General features: G+C 44.3%; 1 protein-coding gene across 1 annotated transcript in view; it reads left to right on the forward strand.

Annotated features, from left to right (window-relative positions):
- COLGALT2 (collagen beta(1-O)galactosyltransferase 2) overlaps positions 1 to 18,632 on the forward strand; it is a 230,533-nt gene that overhangs the window by 131,996 nt on the left and 79,905 nt on the right. Inside the window, exon 3 of the mRNA XM_078659220.1 lies at positions 14,407 to 14,524. Within this exon, the coding sequence (XP_078515346.1) occupies positions 14,407 to 14,524 (118 nt within the window). The remainder of the gene's footprint in view (positions 1 to 14,406; positions 14,525 to 18,632) is intronic.

Consider the following 18,632-nt stretch of genomic DNA (forward strand, 5'->3'; position numbering starts at 1 on the left):
TTCGTCGCTTTCAGTATCCGGGTGGGAAAGGCTCAGAAATAGTTGAAGCTAGAAGAAAGGACATGGGTAAATCAAGTTTGCCCGCTCATGTCCTTGATATTATTTGCACAGTTAAGCTCATGATTTATAATTCAATTAGTTCACGCTGTACTTTAAAATGTATTTTAATCTAAATGAACGAGAATTTATAATGCATTTGATTTTAGTAACTCAGTATATTTGTATATTTATCACTGTACTTCCACAATGTTATTATTGTCCCGATGTATTGATGGTGCTGTGTAACTTTTTTTAATTAACTTTGCACATTAGAAATAGAGTTGACCTTGAGGATATGAGCACGCGCTGTGCTGCCCGAGTAGCACGGACTGGAGCACAGGGCTGGAACCGTCACAGCCTCACATCAGAGCAGTGATTGGCGCACTAAGAAGGAAAGGGTGGGCATTTCCTGTTAGTCAAAGCCCTGCCAAAGAAGTGCAGGCTGCCTCGAGCCTTACCCATAGGTGCTTCAAAAGAATAGGAAGTGTCAGAGATCGAGCTCCACCCCTTTTATAATGAACTGTAAAAATGTACATAAACTTCAAAACAGCACGGTACAGCCCCATACTGTCTGCAAACCACTGTTACCCAAGTAACCGATGACCCCCTGGCCTCTGAACTTCAATTACGAAGTGTGTGTGTGGCTCTGGGTGTGTGTGGCTCTGGGTGGGTGGGTGTGTGTGTGTGTGTGTGTGTGTGGCTCTGGGTGTGTGTGTTGCTCTGAGTGTGTGGGTGGGTGTGTGGCTCTGAATGTGTGGGTGTGTGTGTGGCTCTGGGTGGTTGCGTGTGTTTGGCTCTGGGTGTGTGGCTCTAAATGTGTGTGTGGCTCTGGGTGTGTGGGTGTGTGTATGACTCTGGGTGTGTGGGTGTGTGTGTAGCTCTGGGTGTGTGTATAGCTCTGGGTGTGTGGCTCTGGGTGTGTGTGTGGCTCTGGATGTGTGTGTTAGTGTGGCTCTGTGTGTGTGTGTGTGGCTATGGGTGTGTGTGTGTGTGTGTGTGGCTCTGGGTGTGTGTGTGTGGTAGTAATTGCTGTCTGCTGAGCTCGTCCGTAGGGTACAATAGGTCTCACATTTGCAAGAGATTAAGCTAATGGCAATGTAAATGACAATGCCATTTATTTATCTGTTTTCAAAACCAACACATAAATACAACATTTGTCATTTACAATGCCAATAGCTCTAACTTTTTCCAAAGGCGAAACCATTGCATTGTAAATGCTTGTTAAAGGCTTCTTTGTGTTAAGTTTTTCTTTTGTTGTGAACACTTCCTTTCCCAAATAACTTTTTTCTGTTCCTCAGTTAAGCTTTCCGCATTACAGTCGACATGGACTGCCATGATTGCAAGCATTTTGTACTGGTGGAAAAATAAAGCACTGCTTGTTTTAATACATTTTTTATGATCAGGGAATAGTTTGCTCCATTTCTTACAAACATTTTTGCACTAGGGCAAAACATGGAACATACTGATTTTGCTCATGTTTGCATGTACGCAATAAGTAATATCTTGGTGTCCGCTTTCACTTGCTGAAAGTGCAGGCCAAATTGGGAACTAACTCAGTTTCCCCTTTTATTTTACAAAAGGAAATATTACAAGGTCAGTTTGTTTTCTTGATACATTTTAATCATGCACCATGCTTTTTGTCCGGTAAAAGTGTTGCACACATACAATCTTTAATAAGTAAAAACTGAGCAGTTTGTACAGTATCTTTGCAGTATTTCTCCCTGGTGAGGGTTAATTTAAGAATCATGGGCTGCAGGAGAATATGTGTGCTCTATTTCCTGTTACCCAAGTGTGAGAAGTTGGCCTGGTATATGATGCTGACTAGTTCTAGTGATCACCTTGTACCATGCCAAGCAACCCTTATGGTGGAGGTTGTAAAGTCAACCTTATAGACAAGCTATCCTAGGGGTAGCATGGACTAAGCAGTCTTAGGCTAAACTCTGTAAAGGCATGTGAAGCAAGCTGTTTTACCATACACAATCCCCTTGAATACCAAATGAAAGGACACCACACAGATATATATTGAAAATATATATAGATTTATTTCTACAAATATCCCCTATACTCTTTATGAGCACAGAAGCATAAGTGTTAAAACAAAACACAGTTTAAATATACAAAAGTTGCACGAATATGGATGAGCCCTAGGGGCCACCTAAACCATATACTAAAATAGTGGTATAAGAACCACTATGGGAAAAGTGAAGAGGCCTAGGGCCTGGGGAATCGCTGGAGCTGTTCGAGACTAGCAGTGATGAAGTCGGGAAAGGCCCGCGGGACTCGGGTGCAGTGCGGAAAGCGCACGCATGCACCAATGCAATGTCAATGGTGCGTAAAAGTTACAATGTTACTGTTTTAGGAACCTTCCGATGAACCTACAAGGACAAAACTTTAGACACAGGCACTAGAGGTGTATACCAGTGTGGGAACACCGGCGTTGCTGAGTTACCTCACCCACAGGAAGCGGGTGCACAGGTGCGAAGTAGTGTCGGGTTTCGTCACGCAGGTTGATGGTGCTTGGAGCTGAAGATGCTGCAGGCGGGTCGTCGAGGAGAGTTCCGGTGGATCCAAGGGTGGATCTGAAGAGGTGAAGACCTGAAAGCAGAGGGGACAATGTTCAAAGTCACTAGCCAGTGACTACCGTGGAACCAGGAAGGAACCAGGCAATGTTGGGTGCAAACAGGCGATGAGGTGAAGATTGTCTCTGCAGCCACGTGGACACGAAGAGGTCAAGGACGTCCAGGAGTCGGTCACGAGCTGTCCCACGAAGGCTCTCGCTGATGGCGGTGTCGGCAACTTGATTGGAGCAAACAGGCCTTGGCTAAAGCAAGCCACGCAGGAATCGATTCAAGCTTCTCACTCGGACCAGCAAGGTCAGAGCGGGTGCTCCTTTTCAGGGGAGCAAGGGCCAGTCTGGAGCAACCAGACCAGCAGTGTAAGTTGTAGTTTTCGTCGCCAAGATGGCCGCTAGCCACGTGGCACGCGTCGAGTGGCAAAGTGCAAAAGGGCCCCACGCAGATCGTGGAGATGCTGGGGGGCTGATCTTCGGTGCAAATGCTGCTCGAGGTTGGGGCTTCTCAAACCCCAAAGCACAGCATCGAGGGTGCCTCGGGTGCTGCGCAGTCAGCTTCTCGGGGGTCTTTCAAGAGGTCCGGTCCCGCGTCTCTCGGTGCCTCCACGGGTCCCTTCTTTGCAGGAACTGTGGATCGGGCTGTGAGATGTCTGGGAGTCTGGGTCTTGTCAGGCTCTGGGCTCGGGCTCCGGTGGGAGGCGGCGGCAAAGCAGACGTCGAGTTGCTGGTTGGTGCCTGTATTCAGAGGGTGGTCACTCCTTGGCCACAAGGGAGATTCTCTTCAGTCTTCTGTGCAGCAGAATGTCGAAGTCCAGTTTTCTTCTTATTTCAAGTCTAATGGCGCCCGAATAGGGACTTGCCCTTTCCCCACGCGCCGGAGAAGCCACGCAGGCCCCCTGATCCTCTGCAGCCGTGACGGAACCATACCGGCCACGTGCAGATATTTCTGCTTCAAGTATCCCTCAGGCCCACGGAGGAGACGGAGGTTGCGGTCCAGCATCCAGACGAGGTGGTGGAGGAACGCGGCGAGTCCCGACCAGAGCCCAAGCCGAGAGTCCAAGGTCCGAGGTATCCGGAGGCCCACCTGTAATGTAACTGAAGTCCGAAGTTCGTCCGTCCGTCGTCGTAGCAGTCCAGTCCAGTCCGAGGCCTTCCGTTCTTGCTGCCCGGTGAGTACCGTTGCTGGGGTAGTATCTAGACAGGGTCAATTAATTTGTCTCTGGTCCGTGGGTTTGGGTACACAGATCCAACACGAAGTGTCCACCTAGGTGGATGCGGGTCCTGACGTGTCTCTTTATGGGACCGGTAAGTTTCGTACTGTTTTAGCAGTGCATCTAGTCATTCTAGTAAGTTTCTGTTCTAGTAAGTTCTGTTCTCGAGAAATTCATGTATTCTGTTTTCAGTATTCCAGGTAATATTCTGTCCGAACTGTTGTTTTAAATGTTATTTCATGTGTTTTCAATGTCGTGGTATGAGTGATTTGTTTTCTTAAGTTATTATTGTGTTTATCATGTATTGTATTGTGTCCAGATTCCAGTCTAAGTTATGCCTCTGTTCACGAAGTTACGTCAGTTAAAAACCAGAAAAGGTCTGCTCGAGGAAGCAGTTCCTGTCCCGCCTAGGGACAGTCCAGGTCATTTTATGTATCATAAGCATGGCATAAGTGCCATATTATATCTAGACTTATGGGTAGAGTACACCAAAGAATTAGAGGAAAAATATAGATGGCCCGTATCAGGTACGTGGGATGCCGAGTGCATCATGCGAGTAGAAGAAGTATTATGGAAAAGGAAAGCCAGACAGTCCCAGAAAGATGCCATCGAGTTATGGCGCAAAGAATTCAGTATGATCTGATGTCTCAGGACACTGCTCCTACTCTTATTCCAATTCTAGGGGCCGGATCACCTGCTAGGTCCCTCCTCTGTGTGGGACCAGGAAGGGGAGTGGTTACACCCCCTTTCCTTTCCTTTGTCCAGCTTCGCGCCAAGACTGGGGCAGGAAAGCCCCAGCACCGGTTTGAACTGGCAAATGCACAGGGACACCTTGTGTGCCCCAGGCATGTCTGATTCTATTCAGCCCTGTCCTACCCAATACACAAAATCCTGTCTGGGGTGGTGCTAGCACCTCCCAAGGCAGGAAACCCCTTGTCCAAGCTGCCCTCGCTGGAAGGACTCCCAGCAACAGGAGGTCAGACTTGTGTCTGTGGTGGCAGCATCCATTTTGTGATGCTGAGGCTCTGTTTAACTTTAACCGGGGTTCAGGTTAGGTACATGTCGTGTCCCTCTAGAAGGGTGGAATGCTACCCCCGTCGCCAGAACTGGCGAGGGGGTAGTATTCCAATTCGTATGACACCTTACTCGACATGTTTTGATAAAGCCAAACCAAAGATAGCATTTAACCGCGAGGATTATAATGCACTTAAGAGTATATGGTATGGCAGTATCATGAAACAGCTAAAGGACATGGTTCCGAAAGCTGCAGACAGGCTCAGCTCATGCCAGAGCACCATCTCACATATTTCCAAGCACTCTGCCTCCAGGATTGATGAGGCCTTCCATAGGAGTGGCTGATAGGAACACATGTGTCCATTTTAGGTTAGGCATAGGCATACTACACCTAAGTAAGGGGTGGTTACACCGACTTACCCCAGCTGAGTGATCAGCCAGTTGTGTCAAATATGGAGGCCAGGCCAGGGGTGGCACAATACGTGCTGCAGCCCCTGGTAGAATAAACAACAGAAGGGCAAATACTGTGACTGATTTCACAGAAAGAACAATTAGAACCCAAACTAACAATGATTCAATTGCTAGTCGGCTTTTGAACTGAATCAATTGTATTTATTTCTATATATTTGAAAAATCTTATTTTTTGTACATATTAACACACAATAGAAAAATGCTTTTTACATGTATATATATAAAGAACACCAACAAAAGATAGACAGAATAGTTTACAGTAGGACAAATAGTCCGTGTAGTGAACACAACCTTTCATATAACAGTCGTACCACATTCACACTCACATTCCATACATACCATAATCAACATTGTGCATGTGAGACAAAACGAACAAGAAAATAAATGAGGTCAGGAAAACCAAGTTGAAAGCAAATCACAAATGGCATTAAAAGTATTAAAGAATACTCAATATCACAACGCTTGTATAACAAACAAGATGTATAAAGTTCCTTTCTGACCACAAAACCTAGACAACAAGAGGTATACAAGGTCGACGCGTTTCGAATCGGACCCTTTGTCCGATTCTCATCAGGACCGAAAATCTGAAAAAAGGAAAAGAATTCCTTTTAGTATACTTGTCTTTATGCAATCAAAACAGCGACCTACAAAACCAAACATCGCCTCCTACCTGAGTGTAATCAGTGTTGGGGCACGGGGATGTGCTGTGAACAAAGAATTAGCCTGAGTTTAGTAAAACATCACTAACAAAACCTGCAGTCATGTATGGGGTGTTTAGATGAAAAAATGTACCTGGGTCAGGTGTGATTAGATCCAAGGGTGCTGCGTTCGAAACTGAAAATCAGGGGACCATCTTGATAAGGCGCTTTTTTGTGAGGCTATAAAAATGGAAGACATAACAACCATGGATTTTTGCGCTAAACGGAGTTTAACCATGAGCTGGTTTTTTTTAAAAACATTAAAGAAGAGCAAAATACCTCTGGGACGCGGAATAGCTCAGGGTCCCGTTCCGAATGTTTTTAGTTGGAATCGCCCATGCAGAGCCTTTGGCTGGAAGGGAATCGGGAGGCGTGTGTTAATTCATGCGTTCGAGAGCTAGACGGTCATGTTAAACGTCGCACAGAAAAGACATGCTGTAGTTACCTTGTGTTGGCTTCTCTTGCAGCGTTAACCGGGGCTTCTCGCAGTCTTCCGCATGCCGGTATACGTGTTGCAGATTCAGACCCGGTGATCGAGTGAAGGCAAACAGTGCGCGAGATTTAAGTCACATGACCATAGGGGGAAGCTGGGAATTGTAGTTTGACGGTGAAACTATGGTGGCACGTATCTTTTTTAGAGTGCTCGTGAGACTTCTGATAATTCATTTAACCCATTAAGGACCGTATTGAATTTTAGAATAAGGATAGCTTCACGCTGACACAATTTTTCTTCAATGTCGCCGCCCCTTATGTCTAAATCCACTTTGGACAGAACAGTCCATTTTATGTCTTGTTCCGTGTGTCCCGCAGAAATCCAATGATTAACAAGTGGTGCATTTGCAACAACTTTTCTCACTCGAGATTTGTGTTGACTGATGCGCTGTCTGATTTCCTGGGATGTTTTGCCAACATAAAGTTTTTGGCAGGGGCATAAAATTCCGTAAACGACATTTTTAGATTTACAGTTAGTAAATGTCTGGTGCTTCCAAAAAACTCCATTGTATGAAAAAACGTCACCTTCAATCGTTTTGTCGCAGCACACACAGGTGCCACATTTATGATGACCCCGTATGGGCTGTAAGCCCAACAAATTTCTTAATGTGGGTGGCTCCTTTGAAGGGACTGCTGCGCGAACTAAGAAGTTTGCAATGCTTTTTTCTTTTTTAAACGCAAACAATGGTGGTTGAAGTAAGCTGTCTTCAAGGTGCCTTACTAAGTGCCAGTTCTGGTTGATGGTTTTCTTAAGTTGATTTGCGTGTGGGCAAAAAGTCGTGACGCAAACTGTTCTTTCAAGACTTCGCTTATTCCTCTTTTCCAGCAGGGTCTCTCGAGGGGTCCACCATGCTCTACGCATGGCATTCTTAAGCAATTTTTTAGGATACCCACGATCCATAAGACGTTCCAACAGTTTTTGGGCGTGATCAAAATATTCATCTTTGGCTGAGCAATTACGCCTGATTCTTAAAAATTGGCCAAAAGGAAGATTTTGGCGAAGATTTCTTGGGTGATTACTGGTGTAATGTAATGCCCGATTTCGGTCTGTTGCTTTTCTGAATAGCGTTGTTGCCAATTTTCCTTCCAGTGCATAGACTTTCACATCCAAAAAAGTAGTTTGGTGGTTGTTATAGTTGATAGTGAATTTTATGTCCTGGGTCCGTCTATTCAACCATTCCAAAAACTGGTTTAGGTGTTCTTCTGTTCCATTCCAAATAAAAAATGCGTCGTCAATATAACGCATATAATGACTGATACAATCTTTGAATGGATTGTTGTCTATGATGAATTTTGCCTCAAAGAGGCCCATGAAAAGAACCGCCAGTTCTGGCGCAAAGGGGCAACCCATGGCTACCCCTTTGATTTGGTAAAAGAAATCAGAGCCAAACATGAAAAAGTTTTTTTGGAGTGCTAATTTTGCCAAAGAGATGATAAAATCCGCTTTGCGCCAGAACTGGCGGTTCTTTTCATGGGCCTCTTTGAGGCAAAATTCATCATAGACAACAATCCATTCAAAGATTGTATCAGTCATTATATGCGTTATATTGACGACGCATTTTTTATTTGGAATGGAACAGAAGAACACCTAAACCAGTTTTTGGAATGGTTGAATAGACGGACCCAGGACATAAAATTCACTATCAACTATAACAACCACCAAACTACTTTTTTGGATGTGAAAGTCTATGCACTGGAAGGAAAATTGGCAACAACGCTATTCAGAAAAGCAACAGACCGAAATCGGGCATTACATTACACCAGTAATCACCCAAGAAATCTTCGCCAAAATCTTCCTTTTGGCCAATTTTTAAGAATCAGGCGTAATTGCTCAGCCAAAGATGAATATTTTGATCACGCCCAAAAACTGTTGGAACGTCTTATGGATCGTGGGTATCCTAAAAAATTGCTTAAGAATGCCATGCGTAGAGCATGGTGGACCCCTCGAGAGACCCTGCTGGAAAAGAGGAATAAGCGAAGTCTTGAAAGAACAGTTTGCGTCACGACTTTTTGCCCACACGCAAATCAACTTAAGAAAACCATCAACCAGAACTGGCACTTAGTAAGGCACCTTGAAGACAGCTTACTTCAACCACCATTGTTTGCGTTTAAAAAAGAAAAAAGCATTGCAAACTTCTTAGTTCGCGCAGCAGTCCCTTCAAAGGAGCCACCCACATTAAGAAATTTGTTGGGCTTACAGCCCATACGGGGTCATCATAAATGTGGCACCTGTGTGTGCTGCGACAAAACGATTGAAGGTGACGTTTTTTCATACAATGGAGTTTTTTGGAAGCACCAGACATTTACTAACTGTAAATCTAAAAATGTCGTTTACGGAATTTTATGCCCCTGCCAAAAACTTTATGTTGGCAAAACATCCCAGGAAATCAGACAGCGCATCAGTCAACACAAATCTCGAGTGAGAAAAGTTGTTGCAAATGCACCACTTGTTAATCATTGGATTTCTGCGGGACACACGGAACAAGACATAAAATGGACTGTTCTGTCCAAAGTGGATTTAGACATAAGGGGCGGCGACATTGAAGAAAAATTGTGTCAGCGTGAAGCTATCCTTATTCTAAAATTCAATACGGTCCTTAATGGGTTAAATGAATTATCAGAAGTCTCACGAGCACTCTAAAAAAGATACGTGCCACCATAGTTTCACCGTCAAACTACAATTCCCAGCTTCCCCCTATGGTCATATGACTTAAATCTCGCGCACTGTTTGCCTTCACTCGATCACCGGGTCTGAATCTGCAACACGTATACCGGCATGCGGAAGACTGCGAGAAGCCCCGGTTAACGCTGCAAGAGAAGCCAACACAAGGTAACTACAGCATGTCTTTTCTGTGCGACGTTTAACATGACCGTCTAGCTCTCGAACGCATGAATTAACACACGCCTCCCGATTCCCTTCCAGCCAAAGGCTCTGCATGGGCGATTCCAACTAAAAACATTCGGAACGGGACCCTGAGCTATTCCGCGTCCCAGAGGTATTTTGCTCTTCTTTAATGTTTTTAAAAAAAACCAGCTCATGGTTAAACTCCGTTTAGCGCAAAAATCCATGGTTGTTATGTCTTCCATTTTTATAGCCTCACAAAAAAGCGCCTTATCAAGATGGTCCCCTGATTTTCAGTTTCGAACACAGCACCCTTGGATCTAATCACACCTGACCCAGGTACATTTTTTCATCTAAACACCCCATACATGACTGCAGGTTTTGTTAGTGATGTTTTACTAAACTCAGGCTAATTCTTTGTTCACAGCACATCCCCGTGCCCCAACACTGATTACACTCAGGTAGGAGGCGATGTTTGGTTTTGTAGGTCGCTGTTTTGATTGCATAAAGACAAGTATACTAAAAGGAATTCTTTTCCTTTTTTCAGATTTTCGGTCCTGATGAGAATCGGACAAAGGGTCCGATTCGAAACGCGTCGACCTTGTATACCTCTTGTTGTCTAGGTTTTGTGGTCAGAAAGGAACTTTATACATCTTGTTTGTTATACAAGCGTTGTGATATTGAGTATTCTTTAATACTTTTAATGCCATTTGTGATTTGCTTTCAACTTGGTTTTCCTGACCTCATTTATTTTCTTGTTCGTTTTGTCTCACATGCACAATGTTGATTATGGTATGTATGGAATGTGAGTGTGAATGTGGTACGACTGTTATATGAAAGGTTGTGTTCACTACACGGACTATTTGTCCTACTGTAAACTATTCTGTCTATCTTTTGTTGGTGTTCTTTATATATATACATGTAAAAAGCATTTTTCTATTGTGTGTTAATATGTACAAAAAATAAGATTTTTCAAATATATAGAAATAAATACAATTGATTCAGTTCAAAAGCCGACTAGCAATTGAATCATTGTTAGTTTGGGTTCTAATTGTTCTTTCTGTGAAATCAGTCACAGTATTTGCCCTTCTGTTGTTTATTCTAGTATTGGACTCTGCATTACTGTGGATGAGTCAAAGCCCTTGTTTGTTGTGATATGCAGCCCCTGGTAGGCCTTGGAAGCACCTATGCCCTGGGTACCTGGGTACTCTGTTACAGGGGCCAATAAGGTGAACCAATTCCAATTGTGTATGTACCTAAGGTACATGGAGTCCATTTTAAGGAGAGAGCAATTAGCCTGGGGCCCTGAATACCAGTATCCCAGGCCAACTAAAGTCAAAAACCAGCTAAACACCAGGCAAAAAGTTTGGGGGTAACCATAGTCAGATATCCACCTTCCTACACCAAGAAGCACACATTTGCAACAGAGCATTTGCTGCAGTTTTACTTCAATGTAATTCTTTCTGAGTACACAAACTCCGTGAAGACAGCATGAATTTGGTGTTTTACAGCTGAACAGGATCACAGATGCTAACTGGGGACCAGTGTATCACTGGGAGTAAATAACTTAGTCTACCTAGCATAGTCTATCCACTGTTAGGACATCACAGGGAATGAACCTTCTGGTGGTCAAATATGCACAGAGGGTTGGGGTACTTAATTTCAAATGGCATCACTCTACCCAGCTAACTGAAAACAAGCATTAAAAAATGCAATAGGTCTCACCTTGTATTAAGTTAAAGCCATTTGCTTTGCTATACAATACCATTAGCAAGGCAAATGGCTTTAACTTAATCACAGGCGAGACCTATTGCATTTTGAATGCTTGTTACATTTAGTGTTTTAAAAAACCACTTTTAGAAAGTGGGTATTTTCTTGCTCAGTCATCCCGTGTGCCTCTGCTGGAATGTGGATTGCCTGTCTGGGTTTTGGATGACATAAGGCTGGAGAGCAGGAGTGGCTCAGATAGTCTAGGTAGAGCCAGGAAAGGGCTGAATAGACCTGGGCTGCAATGGGGGAAGGGGGGGGATTTCCTTGCACCTCAAAGTGCCTGGTCTGCCTCTGACAATGCTGTCTCCACCTCCTGCCAGGAAATCACACCAAAGAGGGCAAAACTGGTTCTGGCTGGGCACAGACATTCTCTACCTAAGAAATCAAATAATTTTGGGATATAAATATTGGGGCCCAGACCCCTGAACTTTAGAACTCTTTTGGATCAAGAAGACTACCAAGAAGAAGAGCTGGAGAAGCTGTGAGAAGGGGCTACCACTTTGCTGTACGCTTTGCCGTGCTGCCCTGCAGTGGCTGCTTCTATCTTGGGCAGTGAAAGGACTGGACTGAACTTTCTGCAATCTACTTTTGTGATTTTCTCCATGGGCTTGAGGTAGAGTTTGCCCCCTGTTCAAGAAGTCTCAGGAACAACAAAGACTTCAAACTCTTCTGCCCTCAGCACTGGGGACTGTGTGTTTTGTGCTGCAACACAAGAAAAGCAACTCGACGACGTCTACGACGCCGCTGCTGACTCCATGTCCTGAAGGCACCACAGAGGGCACTGCCGCAACGCCGTACTGCGACCCTGGTCTCACCGTCGACGCCTGCTGACACCACCACCGAGCCGCTGCTCGCACCATGACCTGCACTCCGCACAGCTTTGCTTTATGATGACGCCTTGGCACCGCAGAGGGCACCACCTCAACGTCGCACCGTGACCCTGGTCTCACTGACGACGCCTGTTGACGCCATTGCTCGCACGGCGACTTGTGGGCACCGCACTCCGTACCGCCTCGCTTCACGACAACGCCCTGGTATCTCCGACGCCGCCGCTCCATGCCGAAATCGACGCTTCTGCTTGCACCGTGGTTCGAGAGCACCACTCGTAAAGTTACACGACGCATCGCACTCATCCCGCACCGCAGCCTTGGCCTACCGACGCTGGCGCAATCGACTCCAGTTCGTCAGTCGATGACAACACTTCAGCAACAAAGACGACGCTGCTTGCACCGTGACCTGCCAGCACTGTGACGAGCACCGCCTTCATCTCGCACCGCGACCCTGGTCTCACCATCGACACCATCTGACACCGCCACCGAGCCGCTGCTGCCTGCACCGCGACCTGAGAGCATCGCACGCCACACGGCTGCACTTTGCACAGCAGCACACCACATCTGCCGACGCTAGCGCTCCTGACTCCATCAAAGAGGAGATCGACCTGCAACGTGTACGACTTTGAGGGCCCCGACGACTCCTGCACCAACCTTCGGAACCGACACTTGTGGACACCGTGGTCATCGACGCCCTGCATTTCTAAAAGGTACTGTTTGCGGGTCTTCCCGTCCCCGTAGCTGGCCTGCGACACCGCTGTCAGCCAGAACTGTTTGGATTTGTTTGCTCACGATGCCGTGATAGCCCTGGACGTAGCTATCGACATCAAGGAACTATTTTTAAAGCATATTTTGATAAGTGACGATTTTGAAGTACTGTATGGTGGGTTTTTATCGTTTTTGATCTTGTCTTACGTATATAAAAATATTGGATATTTTTCTAAACTGGTGTGGTGTCCTTTTGTAGTGCTTACACTGTATTACTGTTAGTTATGTGCACATGCTTTACACACTGCCTCTAAGATAAGCCTGCCTGTTCGTGCCAAGCTACCAAGGGGGTGAGCAGGTGTTATTTTAGGAGTGTAACTCCCTTATCCTGACTAGGAAGAAGGGTCCCTATTTGGACAAAGGTACAAACCCTTGCCAACTAGAGACTCCCATTTCTAACACTAGTGCAACCAAACAAGGGCTCAATTTCAGGTCTAGCCTGGGAATTTCATGCGCTACTCTGCAAGGCATGTTGTATTCGAGTATGGACTTCAAGTTCTGCCCACTCTCCACCTATATTTTTCATTGGCTTGTGTCATTGTCCTTTGTAAATGCTGGCTACTGATTCATTAATAGGCTTGTTAGTCCCTCCTTAGTACCGCCTTATCTTCATTTGTAACCTCCCATGAGGACTGGCCCTTTTACTTCTTTTGTTACACAATATGTCTTATTTAGTCTGAAAGCACTATTTTCTTTAATGCGTTTCTCCTACGGCAGGCACAACTTGCTTTTCTGCAACATTCAGTACGCCAGGTGCACTTTCACTTTCCAAGCAGCCCGGGCCACTTCTTTGAAAAGCAATAGGTCTCACATTTACAAGAATTTGAGCCATTGCATTGTAAATGACAATGCCTTTTATTTATGTGCTAATTATCAAAAAAGATAACTAAAAGGCATTTACAATGCAAATAGCTTAAACTCTCGCAAAGGCGAGACCTATTGCATTGCAAATGCTTGCTTTTATCTGTTCGGAGCCCTCAAGGATGCGGAACCACGCAAGTCTACGTAAAGCAGACCATAGCTCTGTGACAAGGATAAGAAATTGACCAGTATTAAAAATGACAACATGAGAATTGGCATTAGTGTAACACTTTTTAATGTATTTCTTTAGTCAGGTGCCCATACGAAAAAATATAGACAATACATTATTCAAGCATTTCAGAGAGCATCAATTATGATCTCATGGTAAAAGGAAAGGACAATTTAGAAGCAAGAACAAATAATGAAATTCATATCTTTACGGCAGATTACACACAGGTGTTTGAAACACACTACAGAGAAGGAACATATGACCTCATCTTAGTACATTCCATCATACATGCAATACTTCAATTTATATTGTTGAAGCTGGTAATGATCACCAAGGAAAAGTACAATACATTTCACAAAATTAAGCAGTATTTTTAAGAGAATGTGCACAGCTCAATATTGACATGCCTGGAGCATTGCTTGAATCATTCAGCACAATCAGTGGTATCTAAATAACATTAAATGTCGACTGACAATTCATGAGTGGTCGATATTTTGGTGCAATACACGTATTCCATGCCTTATACCACCACAAATGTGTTGAGGGAGTAGGGCATTTCTGGGATGGTGCAGTTGTCAGCCTTACGTCAATCAGTAGGTGACTGATCAGTTTTGCATGTTGATCTTGTAAAGTATATTAAATTAGACTGACAAATTCATTGTCTTCTAGGTCGTACTCAGATGAAATTGGACCGAAGCATTGGCCAGCCTCGCGATTTGCTCACGTCATGAAGCTGCGGCAGGCCGCACTGAAAGCTGCGAGAGAAAAATGGGCAGACTACATATTGGTAATGTTCATATTAAACATTTGGATTAGAGATTCTTATCCTGGCCAGAATATGCCACTCAATAGTATTTATTTTGTCCCGTGTGGAAGGATGAAAGATTGAGTTGACCCCTGCAGGACTTTAATTAGTTACCTGCAGGTTACGTATACGTCTGCAGCATGTGCATTTCCCCTCTGAGCGCTACGGGCAGCTTTGTTTCTAAGTTGTAGAATTGCAGTAAGGGGCCTTCCTTCCTAATTGTGATTCGGTATTCTGTGTAGCAGTGGTTAGCAACTGTATTGTAATTATATAGCACTTACTACCCCTGAGGAGACGTCAAAGCACTTTTTCGGCGAGTAGCACGTTATTCCAGAACCCATAAAGAATTAGTGGTGAATTTGTATAGTGGAATATGAAAGTAATTTGAGTGGTGGATATGTTAGTTAGTTATTTGGATTGAGAAGGATAGTGGAGGGCTAGAAGAAGGAAAAAGGTTTGTTTTTATATAGCGCTTGCTACTCCTGATGAGGTGTTGAAGTGATTTTTTGGCAAGTAGCACGCTACTCCAGAACCCATAAAGGATTAGTGGTGAATAGTATAGTGAAATATGAAAGTAATTTGAGTGGAAGATATGTTAATCAGTTATTTGGATTGAGAAGGGTAGTGGAGGGATAGAAGAAGGAAAGAGGGTTGCATTTATATAGCGCTTGCTACCCCTGACAAGGTGTTGTAGCACTTTTTCGGCAAGTAGCACGCAACTCCAGAACCCATAAGGGATTAGTGACAAATTAGTATAGTGATATATGAAATTAATTTGCGTGGGGACATGTTAGTATGTTATTTGATTTGAAAAGGATAGTGGAGGGATAAAAGAGGGAAGGATTTAGATTTTTTTTTTAGGTCATAGCAGTAGGAGGAGGCTTGGGATGAGTAAAAGGGAGCTGGAGGGGAAGAGTCAGAGGGAAGGGTTTTGAAAGGATGGTTCAGGCGCAAATCAATGTTCAGTTGTTGACACCTCAAAGGATATAGCAACTGATTTGAAAAAGGGAATGTGTACTATGTGGACGCCTTCCTCTTTGTGAATGGTCTTGGCAACCGGGTAGGAAGTAATAGAGGGGAGCAGTGCCTGCTCACCCTTACCCCCACCCCAAACCTGATGTTATCCTACAAGGGAAACCTTTTATCTAAACAGCATTAGTTCCTTTAGGGAAAATGTCCTTCTTTAAAAAAAAAAGTTTCTTGTTTGGAAATACAAACACATTGATGGTGCCCTGTTGGTCCTAGCAGGCCACCATCCATGTGTTTGTAGCCAGTCATGGGATATCGCAAAAAGTGATCTGACTAATTAATATTCATTAGGCAGGTGGGTCGGAGATCCCCTGTGACTGGATATTTTGTGACACACCCTATTAGTACCTAGGTGACATTGCAAAATCAGAGACAGTTTGCCAATTATTGGTTCGGAGTTTGCACCTCTCATTTGCAACTTGACTCTTTGTTTATCTGGCACAATATTGTTAGTGGAAGACGTAGTGTGTGATGAGTCTATGGAAATTGACGCTTTGTTTTCAAAATGGAGATGTGCTATGAAATGCTGGCCTTGTACTAAAATTAAAAGATTTGCAGCGAAAGGGAGTATCTCACTGCAACGCCAACCTTCGCCTTCAATTACTGAAACAGAGGTCCCTTACTGAAACAGACTAACTTAAATGGAGTCCATACGTGGAAATGGAAACACAACACAGAAGGAAACCCTTATTTAGTAATGCAAACCTTTTCACAGAAATGTAGGTCCTGTGAAGCACTCAACACACTGTGCTGAAATGCTGAATGCAAAAAACAGAGGCCTAGTTCACAAATAGAGGCCTCTGCACAGAACTTGGACTCTTGTACATAAATGGAGACTTTGTATAGGAACTTAAGTCCTTATGCAGAAACAGTGGCTTTTCTGTGGAAACACAGCTCTTCTACAGAAATGAAGATCATGAATGAAAGTGGCATTCCTTGACCAAAGAGGATCCCTCCCAGACTGGTTTTAGAGCTAACAACAGTACCGAGGCAACGTTGCTGGCAGTGTCGGACAGTATCAGATCCTCCACCGATCAAGGTGGAGCAGTGGCACTGATACTGCTTGACCTATCAGCGGCGTTTGACACGGGATCCCACGATTGCCTGCTGAATACACTCCTGAGCAAGGGAGTTCAATCCACAGCATTGAACTGGATTCAATCCTTTTTGAGCAATCGCACTCAGGCAGTGCATATGGGCCAATTCCACTCAAAACCCAACCCCATCGGCTGCGGGGTCCCTCAGGGGGCCTCACTGAGCCCCACTCTTTTCAATGTCTATATTTCATCTCTTGCTGACATTGGAAGGAAGTGGGGCATTGGCATCTGCTCCTACGCGGATGATACACAGCTGATGGTGGCCATGGACGAAGGGCCTGAGATAACCAAAAAAAAGCTACATGACTGCCTCTCCGAGATGGCCCAATGGATGCACAACCACTGTCTAAAACTGAACGCAGGCAAATCGGAGATTCTCCTGTTTGGTGGAGCCAAACGTATGTGGGACGCCACTTGGTGGCCACCCTCACTGGGACTGGCCCCCACTCCCAAACAACACGCCAGGAACCTGGGAATCATCATGGATGACACCCTGTCCATGAAGGATCACGTCCGTTCCCTCTGGGGCAAGGGCTTCGCCATACTAAAACTTCTCGCCAGGATATTTCCCTGGATACCCCTGGACTGCAGACGCTCAGTTACACAGGCCCTACTGGTCAGCCGCCTAGACTATGGCAACGCACTATTCGAAGGGATGAATGAACAGTTATTCTCCCGCCTACAGGTACTGCAAAACCAAGCGGCCAAACTGGTCTGTAATAAAGGCAAACGAGTCTCGGCATCGGAATGCTTAAAGAAACTCCACTGGCTCCCGATGCGCCAGAGGGCTGCTTTCAAACTGCTGAGCCATGCGCACAGAGCTCTACATAAAATTGGCCCGACAATTCTTCAAGGGAAGATCAATTTCTATGTTCCCAATAGGAATCTACGGTCAAGTCAATCAGCCCTGGCCAAAACTAAACGAATCTACAAAGTCAGAACAGGTGGTCGCTCCTTTTCTTACCTGGCAGCTAAAAGGTGGAATGACCTGCCTACCGACCTAAGACACACCACGAACTACCTTCAGTTTCGAAAAAAACTGAAAACACACCTCTTCCCCAAAGCGTAATCTTTCAGTCTACGCCTTCAGTAGTCCCTCCTGGTTCATAGCGCCGTGATATCCCTAGGGATGAGTGTCGCGCTCTACAAATACCGCAAATAAATAAATGTCTCCTTGAACAGAAATTAACGACGAATTGTGTTTTTACAAACACATGAATCTAATGCTGTGGAATCTGACTTTTTGTCAGTGTAGGAGTGATACCCTAGATTGCATCAAGAACATATTTTGCACATTGGGATAAAAAGAAGAAAATACGTCTTAGCAACTTCGTGGAGGGGGAACAAACTAATTTGAACTGTTTCACCTTGGAAAAGACCTGCATAAAATAAAGTTGGTGCAGAATCCATTTGCTTCTTCTACTAATAATCAAAAAGCAAAAATCAGTGGAATTAATTTAACCGGGGATATGCTTCAGTTGCTTAGTTGTTGACTTTGGAACTTGACTGTATTACCGGCTTTACATTTGACTTATGAATGGGTGATTCTGAGCAAATCATTTAAACTGTCGTACAATTGTAACACTGTGTAAAATTTAATATGAACAACAGAAAATTTGTAAATCTTCACTCAATTAACACAAACTTTTAAGTCTCCCAATTTCCCCATTAATTAGCGGTTGCTTCTTTGCTAAGTTCTACCATATGGAGTTTTCATTTCGCAAAATGTATTCTAATGCCTTAATGTTACCCTATGGTTAAAATTAATAGAATCGCAATTGGGAGTTATTGATCATTGGATTAAGTGTTAGTTGCAAAAAAACATTGTTACTACTGTCCATCATTCTCGGTGTCTAGCTTAATGCCCGGTATTATTCCTAAATAGTAGTTCTTTATCTCTGTTGTGCATTTGTGGCTACTGGCGACCTACAGAGACCTATTACAGATAGTACAAAGAACTTATA

Source organism: Lissotriton helveticus, chromosome 1_1 (assembly GCF_964261635.1).
Source record: "Lissotriton helveticus chromosome 1_1, aLisHel1.1, whole genome shotgun sequence".
NCBI classification, from domain to species: Eukaryota; Metazoa; Chordata; class Amphibia; order Caudata; family Salamandridae; genus Lissotriton; species Lissotriton helveticus.